At 46.9% G+C, this 17406-nt stretch overlaps 1 protein-coding gene across 2 annotated transcripts in view; it reads right to left on the bottom strand.

The window, feature by feature from the left end:
- The window catches only part of MYH9 (myosin heavy chain 9), a 359655-nt gene that overhangs the window by 221593 nt on the left and 120656 nt on the right, over positions 1 to 17406 (bottom strand). For both annotated transcript variants that reach the window (XM_069231188.1, XM_069231189.1), the window contains exons 8-9: positions 680 to 778; positions 266 to 409 (exon numbers count right to left, since the gene is read on the bottom strand). In XM_069231188.1, the coding sequence (XP_069087289.1) occupies positions 266 to 409; positions 680 to 778 (243 nt within the window). The remainder of the gene's footprint in view (positions 1 to 265; positions 410 to 679; positions 779 to 17406) is intronic.

Genomic DNA, 17406 nt, shown 5'->3' with positions numbered 1-17406 from the left:
AATTCAGGGTGCCCCTCTGCATGCACGGACCACCAACAGGACTTAAAGTTCAAGCAAGATTTTTTTGTTGTTGTTTTAAATAAATGCAAACCAATGGACAGAAGCATTCCCAGGTGCTCGGCACAAATGTTATTTACATGGAAAGGTTACAAACTGCAAAACATGCAATTTCTATCATGACGTTGAACGATGGACAGAAGTTATTCCCCCGCAATATAGATAAACAGGCATACTGTCCCCAAGAAGACTTGAACTGCTGTCTTACCGAGCTGCTCATCCTCCGGAATACTCATGATGCGCATGGCCTCCATGGTCTCCTGGAAGAGCTCCTTGTCCTGCTGGCCTGGAATGGTCACATGCCCATTGGAAAGGAAACGGTACTTGTTGTAATCTTCCAAAAGCAAGTCGGCTACAAAGGAAGAGTGGAGTAAGACCTGTTACGTTGGGTTAAGAAGGCAAGTCACTGCACTTCCTGCTCCTTGTGCATCCTGACTTTGTAAGTCCCTTAAGGACTATCAGTTACCTTAATCATGTAGGATAATGTGGCAATTAACCTGAATCACTTCCTAACCAGCTACAATGCAACAGCAGACTAGAGAAGAGACACTCCAATAGCACCTCTCGAACAATGTCACCCAAAAGCAGGAAATTAACATTCCATTGTGCACATCACACTTACTCTTTAGATGCTCTCCGGCACCAGACAACATATAGTAGAAAACATGAAAGGTGCGCTCTTCCTTGGCCTGGCGAATGGCACGAGACTTTTCCAGCAGATCTTCACAACAAGTTAAGAATAACACATACCATGGAGTAAAAATCATGACAGGGCTGACTGCCTTTCGTCTATTCCTCCTCTTCCAATGGCTACTAAACCGTGGGTAAGGAAATCGAGAAACTTTACTTTCAATCTCCCTCTTTCCACTACTCTATGGAAGTGAAATTTATCCAACAGGACAGAAAAGGTCATGTCCCCTAATGAGAACCCCAATCACTTCCAGCACCATCTACCAATAATTTTGGAGGCGGGGGCCTGGGTAACAGGGTTTATAGATTAATTCCTAGGATCCCCAACTCCCCTACTACTCCGTCATGGCTGTCCAAGGGCTTTTGCATTACATTTCATATGGGACTGTAGTAACTTTCTCTGTGTAACGATCTTAACTTTCAGTGCCAAATACAAACTTTCTAGGCCTTCCAGGGACAGTCAAACTACCCACTCAACCAAAATCCAGGAAAGCTTGCATGCACATTGTAGGAAGTTGGCTCTGTATGTGCTATTTCAAAGTAAGGAATAGCATGCACAGAGTCCAAGGGTTCCCCTTAGAGGTAAAATAGTGGTAAAAAATAGATAATACTAATGCTCTATTTTGTGGTAGTGTGGTCGAGCAGTAGGCTTATCCAAGGAGTAGTGTTAAGCATTTGTTGTACATACACATAGACAATAAATGAGGTACACACACTCAGACAAATCCAGCCAATAGGTTTTTATATAGAAAAATATCTTTTCTTAGTTTATTTTAAGAACCACAGGTTCAAATTCTACATGTAATATCTCATTCGAAAGGTATTGCAGGTAAGTACTTTAGGAACTTCAAATCATAAAAATTGCATGTATACTTTTCAAGTTATTGACAAATAGCTGTTTTAAAAGTGGACACTTAGTGCAATTTTCACAGTTCCTAGGGGAGGTAAGTATTTGTTAGGTTAACCAGGTAAGTAAGACACTTACAGGGCTTAGTTCTTGGTCCAAGGTAGCCCACCGTTGGGGGTTCAGAGCAACCCCAAAGTCACCACACCAGCAGCTCAGGGCCGGTCAGGTGCAGAGTTCAAAGTGGTGCCCAAAACGCATAGGCTAGAATGGAGAGAAGGGGGTGCCCCGGTTCCGGTCTGCTTGCAGGTAAGTACCCGCGTCTTCGGAGGGCAGACCAGGGGGGTTTTGTAGGGCACCGGGGGGGACACAAGTCCACACAGAAATTTCACCCTCAGCAGCGCGGGGGCGGCCGGGTGCAGTGTAGGAACAGGCGTCGGGTTCGCAATGTTAGTCTATGAGAGATCTCGGGATCTCTTCAGCGCTGCAGGCAGGCAAGGGGGGATTCCTCGGGGAAACCTCCACTTGGGCAAGGGAGAGGGACTCCTGGGGGTCACTTCTCCAGTGAAAGTCCGGTCCTTCAGGTCCTGGGGGCTGCGGGTGCAGGGTCTCTCCCAGGCGTCGGGACTTTAGGTTCAAAGAGTCGCGGTCAGGGGAAGCCTCGGGATTCCCTCTGCAGGCGGCGCTGTGGGGGCTCAGGGGGGACAGGTTTTGGTACTCACAGTATCAGAGTAGTCCTGGGGTCCCTCCTGAGGTGTCGGATCTCCACCAGCCGAGTCGGGGTCGCCGGGTGCAGTGTTGCAAGTCTCACGCTTCTTGCGGGGAGCTTGCAGGGTTCTTTAAAGCTGCTGGAAACAAAGTTGCAGCTTTTCTTGGAGCAGGTCCGCTGTCCTCAGGAGTTTCTTGTCTTTTCGAAGCAGGGGCAGTCCTCAGAGGATGTCGAGGTCGCTGGTCCCTTTGGAAGGCGTCGCTGGAGCAGGATCTTTGGAAGGCAGGAGACAGGCCGGTGAGTTTCTGGAGCCAAGGCAGTTGTCGTCTTCTGGTCTTCCTCTGCAGGGGTTTTCAGCTAGGCAGTCCTTCTTCTTGTAGTTGCAGGAATCTAATTTTCTAGGGTTCAGGGTAGCCCTTAAATACTAAATTTTAAGGGCGTGTTTAGGTCTGGGGGGTCAGTAGCCAATGGCTACTAGCCCTGAGGGTGGGTACACCCTCTTTGTGCCTCCTCCCAAGGGGAGGGGGTCACAATCCTAACCCTATTGGGGGAATCCTCCATCTGCAAGATGGAGGATTTCTAAAAGTCAGAGTCACCTCAGCTCAGGACACCTTAGGGGCTGTCCTGACTGGCCAGTGACGACTCCTTGTTGCTTTCTTTGTTCCCTCCAGCCTTGCCGCCAAAAGTGGGGGCCGTGGCCGGAGGGGGCGGGCAACTCCACTAAGCTGGAGTGCCCTGCTGGGCTGTGACAAAGGGGTGAGCCTTTGAGGCTCACCGCCAGGTGTCACAGCTCCTGCCTGGGGGAGGTGTTAGCATCTCCACCCAGTGCAGGCTTTGTTACTGGCCTCAGAGTGACAAAGGCACTCTCCCCATGGGGCCAGCAACACGTCTCTGGTGTGGCAGGCTGCTGGAACTAGTCAGCCTACACAGACAGTCGGTTAAGTTTCAGGGGGCACCTCTAAGGTGCCCTCTGTGGTGTATTTTACAATAAAATGTACACTGGCATCAGTGTGCATTTATTGTGCTGAGAAGTTTGATACCAAACTTCCCAGTTTTCAGTGTAGCCATTATGGTGCTGTGGAGTTCGTGTAAAACAGACTCCCAGACCATATACTCTTATGGCTACCCTGCACTTACAATGTCTAAGGTTTTGCTTAGACACTGTAGGGGCACAGTGCTCATGCACTGGTACCCTCACCTATGGTATAGTGCACCCTGCCTTAGGGCTGTAAGGCCTGCTAGAGGGGTGTCTTACCTATACTGCATAGGCAGTGAGAGGCTGGCATGGCACCCTGAGGGGAGTGCCATGTCGACTTACTCGTTTTGTTCTCACCAGCACACACAGGCTTGTAAGCAGTGTGTCTGTGCTGAGTGAGGGGTCTCTAGGGTGGCATAATACATGCTACAGCCCTTAGAGACCTTCCCTGGCATCAGGGCCCTTGGTACCAGAGGTACCAGTTACAAGGGACTTATCTGGATGCCAGGGTGTGCCAATTGTGGAAACAATGGTACATTTTAGGTGAAAGAACACTGGTGCTGGGGCCTGGTTAGCAGGGTCCCAGCACACTTCTCAGTCAAGTCAGCATCAGAATCAGGCAAAAAGTGGGGGGTAACTGCAACAGGGAGCCATTTCTTTACACACATTCAGCAGTCATTACAGACTAGAAGCAGGGCTGAGCCAATACATTAGCCAACATCCAGGATTCGCAAGTCTTAATAATGTATTCTTTGAAAGGACTGGGGAATCCATTAGAGAAGGCAGGTCAGAGGAGGATAACCATGCAGCCACTCTAAGTACCCTCAGAATGAACCCTATGCACAGTCTAAAGAGGAGAGCAGCTAGGAGAATACAAGAAAGGAAAGCAATTACCAAGAAAATCAGATACCATGTTGACAAGGCTAGCGAGAAATATTTCTACGCAAACTTTTTTTTAAAAGGCCTAACCTCAACAAAACTAAATATTTTTCAATATAAATATTGCCTTGTCAAAAACAAAAGTTACTTACCAGTAGGAGTAGTTTTGCAGCTGAAGAATTGTCTGGATTCACGTGCATCATTTCGCCATCTAGTAGATGGGTCCGGAATTGTTAGTCTTATCTAGTCTATGTTCCTTTGTGTGGGCTGCATCTAGCACTCACCCATTTTGTGCTATGTCCCTCTTTCAGTGACAAACCCAGGAAACCCTTAGATGTAGTCACCATCTTTTCTTTATCATTTTGTGTGTCCCTTTCGCTTCTGTGTACTTCTTGAATTTCTTTGTCAAGACATCTTTTGATGTGGTGGTTAAAGCTACAAAACTACCAGGAAGTACCAATTTTCTTTCCCACTGTATATCATTTTCTGAATTCACATGCTGTCCATTGACTATACAGCGGTATTGTCTCCATTGAGGAGGATGGGTTCTTTTGAGAATATATTTGCAAATGTTTTAGCACTTTGTCCCACTTGTACCTCCTTGTTGGCTTGGATGTCTCAGATGTGTACCGAGAAGAAGTGTATTAAGTCATGTGGCTGTTGTGCAGGTATCATCGAGTGCCACACTTCCTAGGAAGGAGTGTTGCTCCCTTTTTCCTTATACAGTACACACATGTGGCCTTTGTGTACTCCTCATGGCTTGTGGAAATAATGGATTGTCTGCAGTAGTCTCTTTAGGGACAGAAGCCCTTACTTTCAGGGGTGAAGGATATGGAGAAAGGTTCCTACTTCCTGGGTGTCAATTATAGGTAGTACATGACTGCCAGTCTCCGAGTGCGTATAGAGCTTTTTCTGCCTGGTCTTTGGATACTAGAAGAAAGCTGGTAAGTGAACGGTCGGATTTAAATGAAATCATGGTTCCACCTTCACTATGAACCTTGGGTTTGTTCTCATTACTACTTTGTCTGTGTATTGGTAGATATGGTTCGTGTGGTAAGCATGTGGCTCACTAACCCTTCTTATTGATGTGATAACTATTTGTAGGGTTATTAGAGTTAGAAACCTACACTGCACATTCTATGTTGGTTCAAACGGTGATCTCATTAGTTAACCCCACAGTGAGGTTCCAAGTGGGCAGTGGTATGCTTCCTGGTATTTTTTGTTGTTGCTCCCTGTAGAAAGTGATTTACCACTGGTGTGGTGATGAAACTTCTCCCCATCACTACTCTTGTGTATGCTATAATAGACACAAGTCAGATATTCAAGTGAGCTGTAAGACAGGTATTTATTAGAGGAGTCCAGTATCACAGTGGCATATTGTGACCAGTTGTTTTGGCCCACCCTTTATAATTGCCCTAGTATTAGAACCTTTCCCACTTGTAGCTTTAACGTTATGTTGTCTGCCACCTTGCTTCCTTGAGTATTTCCACTGATGTTGTTGCTAAGTTAAGGTGACCAAAGACTATGCCCTCAGGGCCAGGCAGCCGCACGGAGGGTGTGAGGTTCCAGGTGGCATACTTTACGTTCGTGTATGGTCATTAGATCCTGATGTGTTTTGTTGGGAGTCTTATGAACTGCACCCTCGATACCTCCATTAGGTATGAGAAGCATGTCTGTCTGGTCTTTTGTGGTTTATTAGGATTATTGTAACATGTTCCTGCTTGCACTTGGTAGTAACCAGTTAGATTGGAGGAAAAGGTCCCTTGCCATTTTAATCGACTGGGCATTCTGTAGAGTTTTTCAGTGATAGAAGCTGGATCCGAAGTGGAGTGCTGCAAATAGTTGTACGTTAAGTGGCTCACACTTTTGGAAAACATTTAGTAGCACTGCCTGTTAACTTCCACTTGTGTGCTGCATGATTTCCTGCTACGCCCGTCTGCTACAGTGTTTAGTTCTCCTGGTAGGTGTATCGTGACAATTGATATTCTGTGATTCATCACCAATTTCCTTATTTCTTCTGCTAGTATCAATAAAGTGTGTGACTGCCCCCCGCTGGATTGTTGAGGCAGAACATTGTTTATGTTGTCCGTTTGGGTTAGCACTGTTCCAGGTGTTTCTGGAAGGCGATCTTCAGTTCCAACAAATTTGTGTTGTACCACTTTCATGCAGCTCCTTAGACCCCTGATGATTAGGCTGAGCATGTGAGCTTCCTATCCTGTCTGGGATGCATCCGTAGCAATGGTCATTGAGGGAGTTAGTGGGTTAAAATCTTTCCCCTCTGTCTCAGAGTTCCACAGGAAATGCAATGGTGGAACCTAAATAACATCAACTACAAGATCATCCCAACTCCCAGTTGCCTGTGACCATGGTCATTGCAGCCACTCGTGGTTGTCTCATGTTGTCTTTCATGTGGTATTAGGAAATACCAGAGGCCACTATGCCCATTACAGTCTTCCCAGTTTAGCTTTGCTCCTTCTGGTAAAGGCAGCCTTGGTCTACCACTGCTTTGACCCTCTTGTCCACAGGGAATGCTTTTGTAGTCACCAGTCAGTGGAAGGGCCACCTGTAGGTTTGTCATCTTACATTTTTGTGTTTTGTCAGACCTGTTGTGTGTCCCTAGATCCAGTACTAGCCTTTGTGTACTGCCCGGCTTTCGCACAAGAAAGTAAGCAGAGTAAACACCTTGATATCTTCCTTTAGGAAGTACAAGTTCTACAGCCCCTTTGCTTAACATGCATTCTAACCCCGTTGCATAAGACATTGTTCTTTCTTTTTGATTTTCTTTTTTGGAATTGTGAACGCAATCTATCATTTCCTCTTGAAACCCTCAGATTCTTACTCACACTAGTGACTGATGTAGGAGAGTCCATGAAAAGTTACTTTGTTATGCAAGTTGCCCTGTCGTGCTGCTTCATTCCAGACTCATCCATGAAACGACTGCCATGAGGCTTATCCATATAGATGTGCTGTTGTGGCAGTGTTTTGTTGATTAAAGGCTGTGCGCATGGCATTTTGCTGCACACTACCCTTGTGGGTTCTCTTCCTGTGCCAAGCCCCCTTGGCATGGTTTTGTTTGCAAACACTATGGCAACCTAGTCTTTTTTCATGTGCTGTAGCACTTCACTAAATGTCTCCCCAGACTGTCTCATGAAGGGTCTAGTAATGAAAATGTCACTTACCCAGTGTACATCTGTTCGTGGCATTAGTCGCTGCAGATTCACATGTGTGGCACAGTCCGCTGCCTGGTGTTGGGCTCGGAGTATTACAAGTTGTTTTTCTTCGAAGAAGTCTTTTTGGTCACGGGACCGAAGGACTCCTCCCTCTTCGGCTCCATTGCGCATGGGCGTCGACTCCATCTTAGATTGTTTTCCCCGCAGAGGGTGAGGATGGAGTTGTTTGGTATAAATAGTGCCCATGCAATGGAGTGAATATGTATGTACGTTAAGAGTTTCTAATAATTATTTACAAATGTTCAGATGTTTAAGATTTATGATCTACTTCTAAACGGCTACAGGCTTCCCGGGGAGGTGGGAGGGTACATGTGAATCTGCAGCGACTAATGCCACGAACAGATGTACACTGGGTAAGTGACATTTTCAGTTCGATGGCATATGTTGCTGCAGATACACATGTGTGGCATAGATTATAAAGCAGTTACCTCCCCTAAAAGCGGTGGTTTAGCCTGTAGGAGTTGAAGTAGTTTGGAATAATGTTCTTAGTACAGCTTGGCCCACTGTAGCTTGTTGTGCATTTAGTACGTCTACACAGTAGTGTTTAGTAAACGTGTGAGGGGTAGACCAGGTTGCAGCCTTACATATTTCGCTCATAGGAATGTTTCCTAGAAAGGCCATTGTAGCACCTTTCTTTCTGGTTGAGTGTGCCTTTGGTGTAATAGGCAATTCTCTTTTGGCTTTAAGATAGCATGTTTGAATGCATCTGACTATCCATCTAGCAATGCCTTGTTTAGAGATTGGATTTCCTATGTGTGGTTTTTGAAAAGCTATGAACAGTCGTTTTGTTTTTCTGATTAGCTTTGTTCTGTCAATGTAATACATTAGTGCTCTTTTGATGTCTAATGTATGTAGTGCCCTTTCAGCCACAGAATTTGGTTGTGGGAAGAACACTGGCAATTCTATTGTTTGATTTAAATGGAATGGTGAGATTACTTTTGGCAGAAATTTTGGATTTGTTCTTAGAACTATTTTATTTTTGTGTATTTGAATAAATGGTTCTTGTATGGTAAATGCCTGTATTTCACTTACTCTTCTGAGGGATGTGATTGCAATGAGAAATGCGACCTTCCAGGTTAGATATTGCATTTCACAGGAATGCATGGGTTCGAAAGGTGGACCCATGAGTCTTGTTAAGACGATGTTAAGATTCCATGAAGGAACTGGTGGTGTTCTTGGTGGTATAATTCTTTTTAGCCCTTCCATGAATGCTTTAATAACTGGTATTCTAAATAGAGACGATGAATGAGTAGTTTGTAGGTAAGCAGATATTGCTGCGAGGTGTATTTTTATAGATGAAAAAGCGAGATTTGCTTTTTGCAAATGTAGTAAGTATCCTACTATGTCTTTAGTAGAGGCATGTAATGGTTGTATTTGATTGGAATGGCAGTAGTAAACAAATCTTTTCCACTTAGATGCATAGCAGTGTCTAGTGGAAGGTTTTCTAGCTTGTTTTATGACCTCCATGCATTCTTGTGTGAGGTCTAAGTGTCCGAATTCTAGGACTTCAGGAGCCAAATTGCCAGATTCAATGATGCTGGGTTTGGATGCCTGATCCGTTGTTTGTGTTGTGTTAACAGATCTGGCCTGTTGGGTAGTTTGACATGCGGTACTAGTGAAAGGTCTAGTAGAGTTGTATACCAAGGTTGTCTTGCCCATGTGGGTGCTATCAGTATGAGTTTGAGTTGGTTTTGACTCAACTTGTTTACTAGATATGGAAGGAGAGGGAGAGGGGGAAAAGCGTACGCAAATATCCCTGACCAACTCATCCATAGAGCATTGCCTTGTGATTCGCGGTGTGGGTACCTGGATGCGAAGTTTTGGCATTTTGAGTTTTCTTTTGTTGCGAACAAATCTATCTGGGGTGTTCCCCAAATTTGAAAGTACTTGTTCAGAACTTGGGGGTGAATTTCCCATTCGTGGACTTGTTGGTGGTCTCGCGAAAGGTTGTCTGCTAGTTGGTTTTGTATTCCTGGAATAAATTGTGCTATTAGGCGAATGTTGTGAATCGCCCACTGCCAAATTCTTTGTGTTAGGAGGCACAATTGTGTCGAGTGTGTTCCTCCTTGTTTGTTTAAATAATACATTGTTGTCATGTTGTCTGTTTTGACAAGAATGTATTTGTGTGTTATTATGGGTTGGAAGGCTTTTAACGCTAGAAATACTGCTAACAGTTCTAGGTAATTGATATGAAATTTTGTTTCGTGTATATCCCATTGTCCTTGAATGCTGTGGTGATTGAGGTGTGCTCCCCACCCTGTCATGGAAGCGTCTGTTGTTCTAACGTATTGAGGCACTGGGTCCTGAAATGTCCGCCCTTTGTTTAAATTTTTGCTGTTCCACCATAGAAGCGAGAGGTATGTTTGGCGGTTTACCAACACCAGATTTTGAAGTTGACCCTGTGCCTGTGACCATTGTGATGCTAGACACTGTTGTAAGGGTCGCATGTGTAGTCTTGCGTTTGGGACAATGGCTATGCATGATGACATCATGCCTAGAAGTTTTAGCACATGTTTTGCTTGTATCTTTTGGTTTGGAAACATAGCACTTATTACCTTGTGGAATGCCTGCACTCTGTGGACTTGGAGTGGCAATTCCTTTTGATGTGTTGATGGTTGCTCCTAGATATTGTTGTGTTTGACACGGTTCTAGGTGTGATTTTGTATAGTTGATGGAAAACCCCAGTTTGAGAAAGGGTTTGTATGACAAATGTGGTGTCGTTTGCGCATTTTTTTACTGTGTTGGTCTTGATTAGCCAATCGTCTAGGTAAGGGAACACATGTATCTGTTGTCTTCTGATGTGTGCTGCTACTACTGCTAGACATTTTGTGAACACTCTTGGTGCAGTTGTTATTCCGAATGGCAACACCTTGAATTGGTAATGTATTCCTTTGAATACGAACCGTAGGTACTTTCTGTGAGAAGGGTGTATTGGTATATGAAAGTACGCATCCTTTAGGTCTAATGTGGTCATGTAATCTTGCTGTTTGAGCAGTGGAATGATGTCTTGTAGTGTGACCATGTGAAAATGGTCCGATATGATGTAGGTATTTAGTGTCCTGAGATCTAATATTGGTCTTAATGTTTCGTCTTTTTTTGGAATTAGAAAGTACAGGGAGTAAACTCCTGTGTTTTTTTGTTGTACTGGTACTAACTCTATTGCATCCTTTTGCAGTAGTGCTTGAACTTCTAGTCCAAAAAGTTCTAAATGTTGTGGTGACATTTTGCGTGTTTTGGGGGGGATGTTTGGTGGGAAGTTGTGGAATTCTATGCAATAGCCATGTTGGATTATTGCTAATACCCAATTGTCTGTTGTAATCTGTTGCCAAGATTGGTAGAATTGGCTTAGTCTTCCCCCCACTGGTGTTGAGTGAAGGGGTTGCGTGACTTGAAAGTCACTGTTTAGGTGGAGGTGTTTTTGGAGTCTGGAATCTTCCCCTACTCCTTGGGAATTGACTCCCCCGATATCCCCTGAAACCTCCCCTTTGGAAGGAACCCTGATATGGTGTGGTTCTTGTTTGTTGGCTGGTGGTGTCTGTGGGTTGGCCACGAAACCCCCCTCTAAATGGTGTTTTTCTGAAAGAGCCTCTGCTCTGCGGGGAGTAGAGTGCGCCTATGGCCTTGGCCGTGTCTGTGTCCTTTTTAAGTTTTTCAATGGCTGTGTCCACTTCAGAGCCAAAAAGTTGTTTCTCGTTGAAGGGCATATTAAGGACAGCCTGCTGGATTTCAGGTTTGAAGCCTGAAGTGCGTAGCCAAGCGTGTCTCCTTATGGTGACAGCAGTGTTGACTGTTCTCGCTGCAGTATCGGCTGCGTCTAGTGAAGAGCGGATTTGATTGTTTGAGATCGTTTGTCCATCTTCCACTATTTGCTGCGCCCTTTTTTGGTATTCCTGGGGAAGATGGTCTACGAGAAGTTGCATCTCGTCCCAGTGTGCTCGGTCATATCTGGCCAGCAGCGCTTGTGAATTTGCGATGCGCCACTGGTTGGCTGCCTGTGATGCTACTCTTTTCCCTGCCGCATCAAATTTTCGGCTTTCTTTGTCCGGAGGTGGGGCGTCGCCAGATGTATGTGAATTTGCTCTTGCGAGCTGCCCCTACTACCACGGAGTCAGGTGGTAACTGCGAAGTAATAAACGCTGGGTCTGTGGGTGGTGGTTTGTATTTCTTATCCACCCTTGGGGTGATGGCTCTTGATTTTACGGGCTCTTCAAAAATTTGTTTTGCGTGCCGTAACATCCCTGGTAGCATTGGGAGACATTGATATTGGCTGTGTGTAGCCGAGAGGGTGTTAAATAAAAAATCATCCTCTATAGGATCGGAATGCAGTTGGACATTGTGGAATTCTGCTGCCCTAGCCACCAGTTGCGAGTATGAGGTACTGTCCTCTGGCGGTGACGGCTTTGTGGGGTATGACTCGGGATCATTGTCCGGCACTGGGGTGTCATACAGGTCCCAAGCGTCTTGATCCTGATCGTCATGACTTATGGTAGTTTGCGCTGGTGAGTGCATTTGTGGCGGTGTTTGTGCCGGCGATGCCTGTGGTGGAGAGGGCGGAGGCGTGACTTTTTTAACCACTTTGGCTTGTGGTTGTGCGTCATCCTTTGGAAGTTCGATCCTTCTTTTCCTCATGATTGGGGGAAGGGTTGATATTTTCCCTGTGTCGTGCTGGATGTACAGTCTCTTTTGTGTGTAGTCCGATTCTACACTTTGGAGCTCTTGTCCAAATCTGTGCATTTGGCCACTTATTCCTTGTTCCTCTGAGTAGGATGAAGGTGTGGTATTTTTCGGCGCCGAGAGAGAATCTTTTTTCGGTTTCGGCACCGACAGAATTTTTGTTCCTTTCGGCATGGATTCTCGGTGCCGATGTTTTTCGGTGCCGGTATCTTGTTTTTGTCTCTCGGAGCCGCTTTCTCGGCTCCGAGGTTGCTCCATGGCGGTCCCTCGACCGGAGTCGGGTGTCTTCGCTATGGGCGTGCCCTTTTTCGGCGCGTCGCCTGTTTTATGGGTCGAGCCATGGCCTGTTGGCAGTGGCGTCCCCTGGGCTTTCGGTTTGTCGATGGATTTACTTTGACGTCTTACTCACGGTTTGTTGCTGTTGTTCGACGTCGGAGTCTCCGGATTCTGATTCCGGAACCGAGAATGTTTCCTCTTCCTCGTCGAAACGTTGTTTTGTCGACGTGGACGCCATTTGTTGACGCCTGGCTCTTCGGTCCCGGAGTGTTTTTCTGGACCGGAAGGCTCGACAGGCTTCACAGGTATCCTTGTGCTCGGGGGACAAGCACAAGTTACAGACCAAGTGCTGATCTGTATAAGGATACTTACTGTGACATTTTGGGCAGAAACGAAACGGGGTCCGTTCCATCGGCTTCGATGTCGCACGCGGTCGGGCCGACCAGGCCCCGATGGGGGATCGAAACTACCCCAAAGTCTTCCGATGATCGGTGTCGATGTACCTAACTATCCCGATACCGAACAATACCGACGCTTTCTTCCGAGATTCTGACTAACTTTCCGAACCGAAACACGGAGCGAAAAGGAATACGTCCGAACCCGACAGCGGAAAAAAACAATCTAAGATGGAGTCGACGCCCATGCGCAATGGAGCCGAAGAGGGAGGAGTCCTTCGGTCCCGTGACCAAAAAGACTTCTTCGAAGAAAAACAACTTGTAATACTCCGAGCCCAACACCAGGCAGCGGACTGTGCCACACATGTGTATCTGCAGCAACATATGCCATCGAACACTGGGTTATGGTTGTAGCACCCATCTCCCACAAACACAATTATTTGCCTGGTGTCTGTGTTTAGACTGTAGTTCACTTGGATCCTACTAACTAGGACCCCCGTGCTCTTCCCTACAGTTGGTTGCTGGTAAACCTTTTTACACCCATAATTGGCATACTGGTGCCCCCTGGAAGTCCCTAGTATATGGTACTTAGGTACCCCGGGCATTGGCACACCAGGGGTACCCCATGGGCTGCAGCATGTATTGTGCCACCCATGGGAGCCCATGCAAACTGTCTGCAGGCCTGCCACTGCAGCCTGTGTGAAACAGTGCATGCACCCTTTCACCCCCAAACCTGGACCCTTCACTTAGAAATTATAAGTCACCCCTCTGGTAGGCCTTTAAGCCCAAGGGCAGGGTGCATATCCAAGTGTGAGGGTACCCCAGTGTAAGGAAATGCCTCCTTGGCATGGTTGCCCCCTGACTTTTTGCCTTTGCTGATGTTATGTTTACAATTGAAAGTGTGCTGAGGCCTGCTAACCAGGCCCCAGCACCAGTGTTCTTTCCCTAACCTGTACTTTTGTATCCACAATTGGCAGACCCTGGCATCCAGATAAGTCCCTTGTAACTGGTACTTCTAGTACCAAGGGCCCTGATGCCAAGGGCCCTGATGCCAAGGAAGGTCTCCAAGGGCTGCAGCATGTCTTATGCCACCCTGGAGACCTCTCACTCAGCACAGACACACTGCTTGCCAGCTTGTGTGTGCTAGTGAGAACAAAACGAGTAAGTTGACATGGCACTCCCCTCAGGGTGCCATGCCAGCCTCTCACTGCCTATCCAAGTATAGGTCAGTCACCCCTCTAGCAGGCCTTACAGCCCTAAGGCAGGGTGCACTATACCATAGGTGAGGGTACCAGTGCATGAGCATGGTACCCCTACAGTGCCTAAACAAAACCTTAGACATTGTAAGTGCAGGGTAGCCATAAGAGTATATGGTCTGGGAGTCTGTCAAACACGAACTCCACAGCACCATAATGGCTACACTGAAAACTGGGAAGTTTGGTATCAAACTTCTCAGCACAATAAATGCACACTGATGCCAGTGTACATTTTATTGCAAAATACACCCCAGAGGGCACCTTAGAGGTGCCCCCTGAAACTTAACCGACTGTCTGTGTAGGCTGACTAGTTCCAGCAGCCTGCCACACTAGAGACATGTTGCTGGCCCCATGGGGAGAGTGCCTTTGTCACTCTGAGGCCAGTAACAAAGCCTGCACTGGGTGGAGATGCTAACACCTCCCCCAGGCAGGAGCTGTAACACCTGGCGGTGAGCCTCAAAGGCTCACCCCTTTGTCACAGCCCAGCAGGGCACTCCAGCTTAGTGGAGTTGCCCGCCCCCTCCGGCCACGGCCCCCACTTTTGGCGGCAAGGCTGGAGGGAACAAAGAAAGCAACAAGGAGGAGTCACTGGCCAGTCAGGACAGCCCCTAAGGTGTCCTGAGCTGAGGTGACTAACTTTTAGAAATCCTCCATCTTGCAGATGGAGGATTCCCCCAATAGGGTTAGGATTGTGACCCCCCTCCCCTTGGGAGGAGGCACAAAGAGGGTGTACCCACCCTCAGGGCTAGTAGCCATTGGCTACTAACCCCCCAGACCTAAACACGCCCTTAAATTTAGTATTTAAGGGCTATCCTGAACCCTAGAGAATTAGATTCCTGCAACAACAAGGACTGCCTAGCTGAAAACCCCTGCAGAGGAAGACCAGAAGACAACAACTGCCTTGGCTCCAGAAACTAACCGGCCTGTCTCCTGCCTTCCAAAGAACTCTGCTCCAGCGACGCCTTCCAAAGGGACCAGCGACCTCTGAAGACTGCCCTGCTTCGACGACGACAAGAAACTCCCGAGGACAGCGGACCTGCTCCAAAAAGACTGCAACTTTATCCAAAGGAGCAGCTTTAAAGAACCCTGCAATCTCCCCGCAAGAAGCGTGAGACTTGCAACAGTGCACCCGGCGACCCCGGCTCGGCTGGTGGAGAACCAACACCTCAGGGAGGACCCCCGGACTACTCTACGACTGTGAGTACCAAAACCTGTCCCCCCTGAGCCCCCACAGCGCCGCCTGCAGAGGGAATCCCGAGGCTTCCCCTGACCGCGACTCTCTGAAACCTAAGTCCCGACGCCTGGAAAAGACCCTGCACCCGCAGCCCCCAGGACCTGAAGGACCGGACTTTCACTGCAGAAGTGACCCCCCAGGAGTCCCTCTCCCTTGCCCAAGTGGAGGTTTCCCCGAGGAAGCCCCCCCTTGCCTGCCTGCAGCGCTGAAGAGATCCCTTGATCTCTCATTGACTTCCATTGCGAACCCGACGCTTGTTCTAACACTGCACCCGGCTGCCCCCGCGCCGCTGAGGGTGAAATTTCTGTGTGGGCTTGTGTCCCCCCCGGTGCCCTACAAAACCCCCCTGGTCTGCCCTCCGAAGACGCGGGTACTTACCTGCTGGCAGACTGGAACCGGGGCACCCCCTTCTCTCCATTGAAGCCTATGCGTTTTGGGCACCACTTTGAACTCTGCACCTGACCGGCCCTGAGCTGCTGGTGTGGTAACTTTGGGGTTGCTCTGAACCCCAACGGTGGGCTACCTTGGACCAAGAACTGAACCCTGTAAGTGTCTTACTTACCTGGTAAAACTAACAAAAACTTACCTCCCCCAGGAACTGTGAAAATTGCACTAAGTGTCCACTTTTAAAATAGCTATTGGTGAATAACTTGAAAAGTATACATGCAATTGAAATGATTCAAAGTTCCTAATGTACTTACCTGCAATACCTTTCAAACAAGATATTACATGTTAAAATTGAACCTGTGGTTCTTAAAATAAACTAAGAAAATATATTCTTCTATAACAAAACCTATTGGCTGGATTTGTCTCCGAGTGTGTGTACCTCATTTATTGTCTATGTGTATGTACAACAAATGCTTAACACTACTCCTTGGATAAGCCTACTGCTCGACCACACTACCACAAAATAGAGCATTAGTATTATCTCTTTTTACCACTATTTTACCTCTAAGGGGAACCCTTGGACTCTGTGCATGCTATTTCTTACTTTGAAATAGCACATACAGAGCCAACTTCCTACACCCTGCATAAGCATAGTGCCTCTACACACCACAGGCCAATTTCTTGACTCTAAGGGTGTGGCAGCCATCTTAAGATATGTAGTGGACACTGGTCAACAAGAGTGGCTAAACTACATAATGGCTTCTCCGAACCTAGGTATTTTTGGTATCAAAACGTGTTGGAATCACGCAACTACACAGATTTCAGTGTTTGTTTCGTGATACAATGTACTCTGGGGGTTCCTGAGGAGATACCTTGTTCTGCCTAGGCAGCCTTATGGGGTCTAGCTGCCAGCCCATGCTCCTGCGACTTGGAATGAAAATGTCACTTACCCAGTGTACATCTGTTCGTGGCATCAGTCGCTGAGATTCACATGGTCTGCATATCTCGCCATCTGGTGTTGGGTCGGAGTGTTACAAGTTGTTTTTCTTCGAAGAAGTGTTTTCAAGTCACTGGACCGAGTGACTCCTCCTTCTGTGCTCATTGCGCATGGGCGTCGACTCCATCTTCGATTGTTTTCCCCGCAGAGGGTGAGGTAGGAGTTGTACTATAATAATAGTGCCCGCGCAATGAAATGTGTAAGTATGTACCTATTAAAGGTTTAAATAATATATATACAAATGTACAAAATTGAAGGTAACTTCTGAACTGCTACAGGCTTCCGGGGAGGTGGGTGGGCCCATGTGAATCTCAGCGACTGATGCCACGAACAGATGAACACTGGGTAAGTGACATTTTCAGTTCGATGGCATCTGTGGCTGTAGATACACATGGTCTGCATAGACTAGTAAGCAGTTATTTCCCCATAATCGGTGGTTTAGCCTGTAGGAGTAGAAGTTGTCTGAAATAGAGTTCTTAATACAGCTTGACCTACTGCAGCTTGTTGTGCGGATAGCACATCTATACAGTAGTGTTTGGTGAATGTGTGAGGCGTAGACCATGTGGCTGCCTTACATATTTCATGCATTGGGATGTTTCCTAAAAAGGCCATTGAAGCACCTTTTTTCCTTGTTGAATGTGCCCTGGGAGTAATGGGCAGTGGTCTTTTTGCTTTAAGGTAGCAGATTTGGATGCATTTAACAATCCATCTGGCTATACCTTGTTTTGATATTGGGTTACCTGCATGAGGTTTTTGGAATGCAATAAATAGCTGTTTAGTCTTTCTGATGTTCTTTGTTCTG

Source organism: Pleurodeles waltl, chromosome 4_2, assembly GCF_031143425.1.
Source record: "Pleurodeles waltl isolate 20211129_DDA chromosome 4_2, aPleWal1.hap1.20221129, whole genome shotgun sequence".
NCBI lineage: Eukaryota > Metazoa > Chordata > Amphibia > Caudata > Salamandridae > Pleurodeles > Pleurodeles waltl.
Note: the sequence above shows the minus strand (reverse complement) of the source record. Positions and strands in the feature narration are given on the sequence as shown.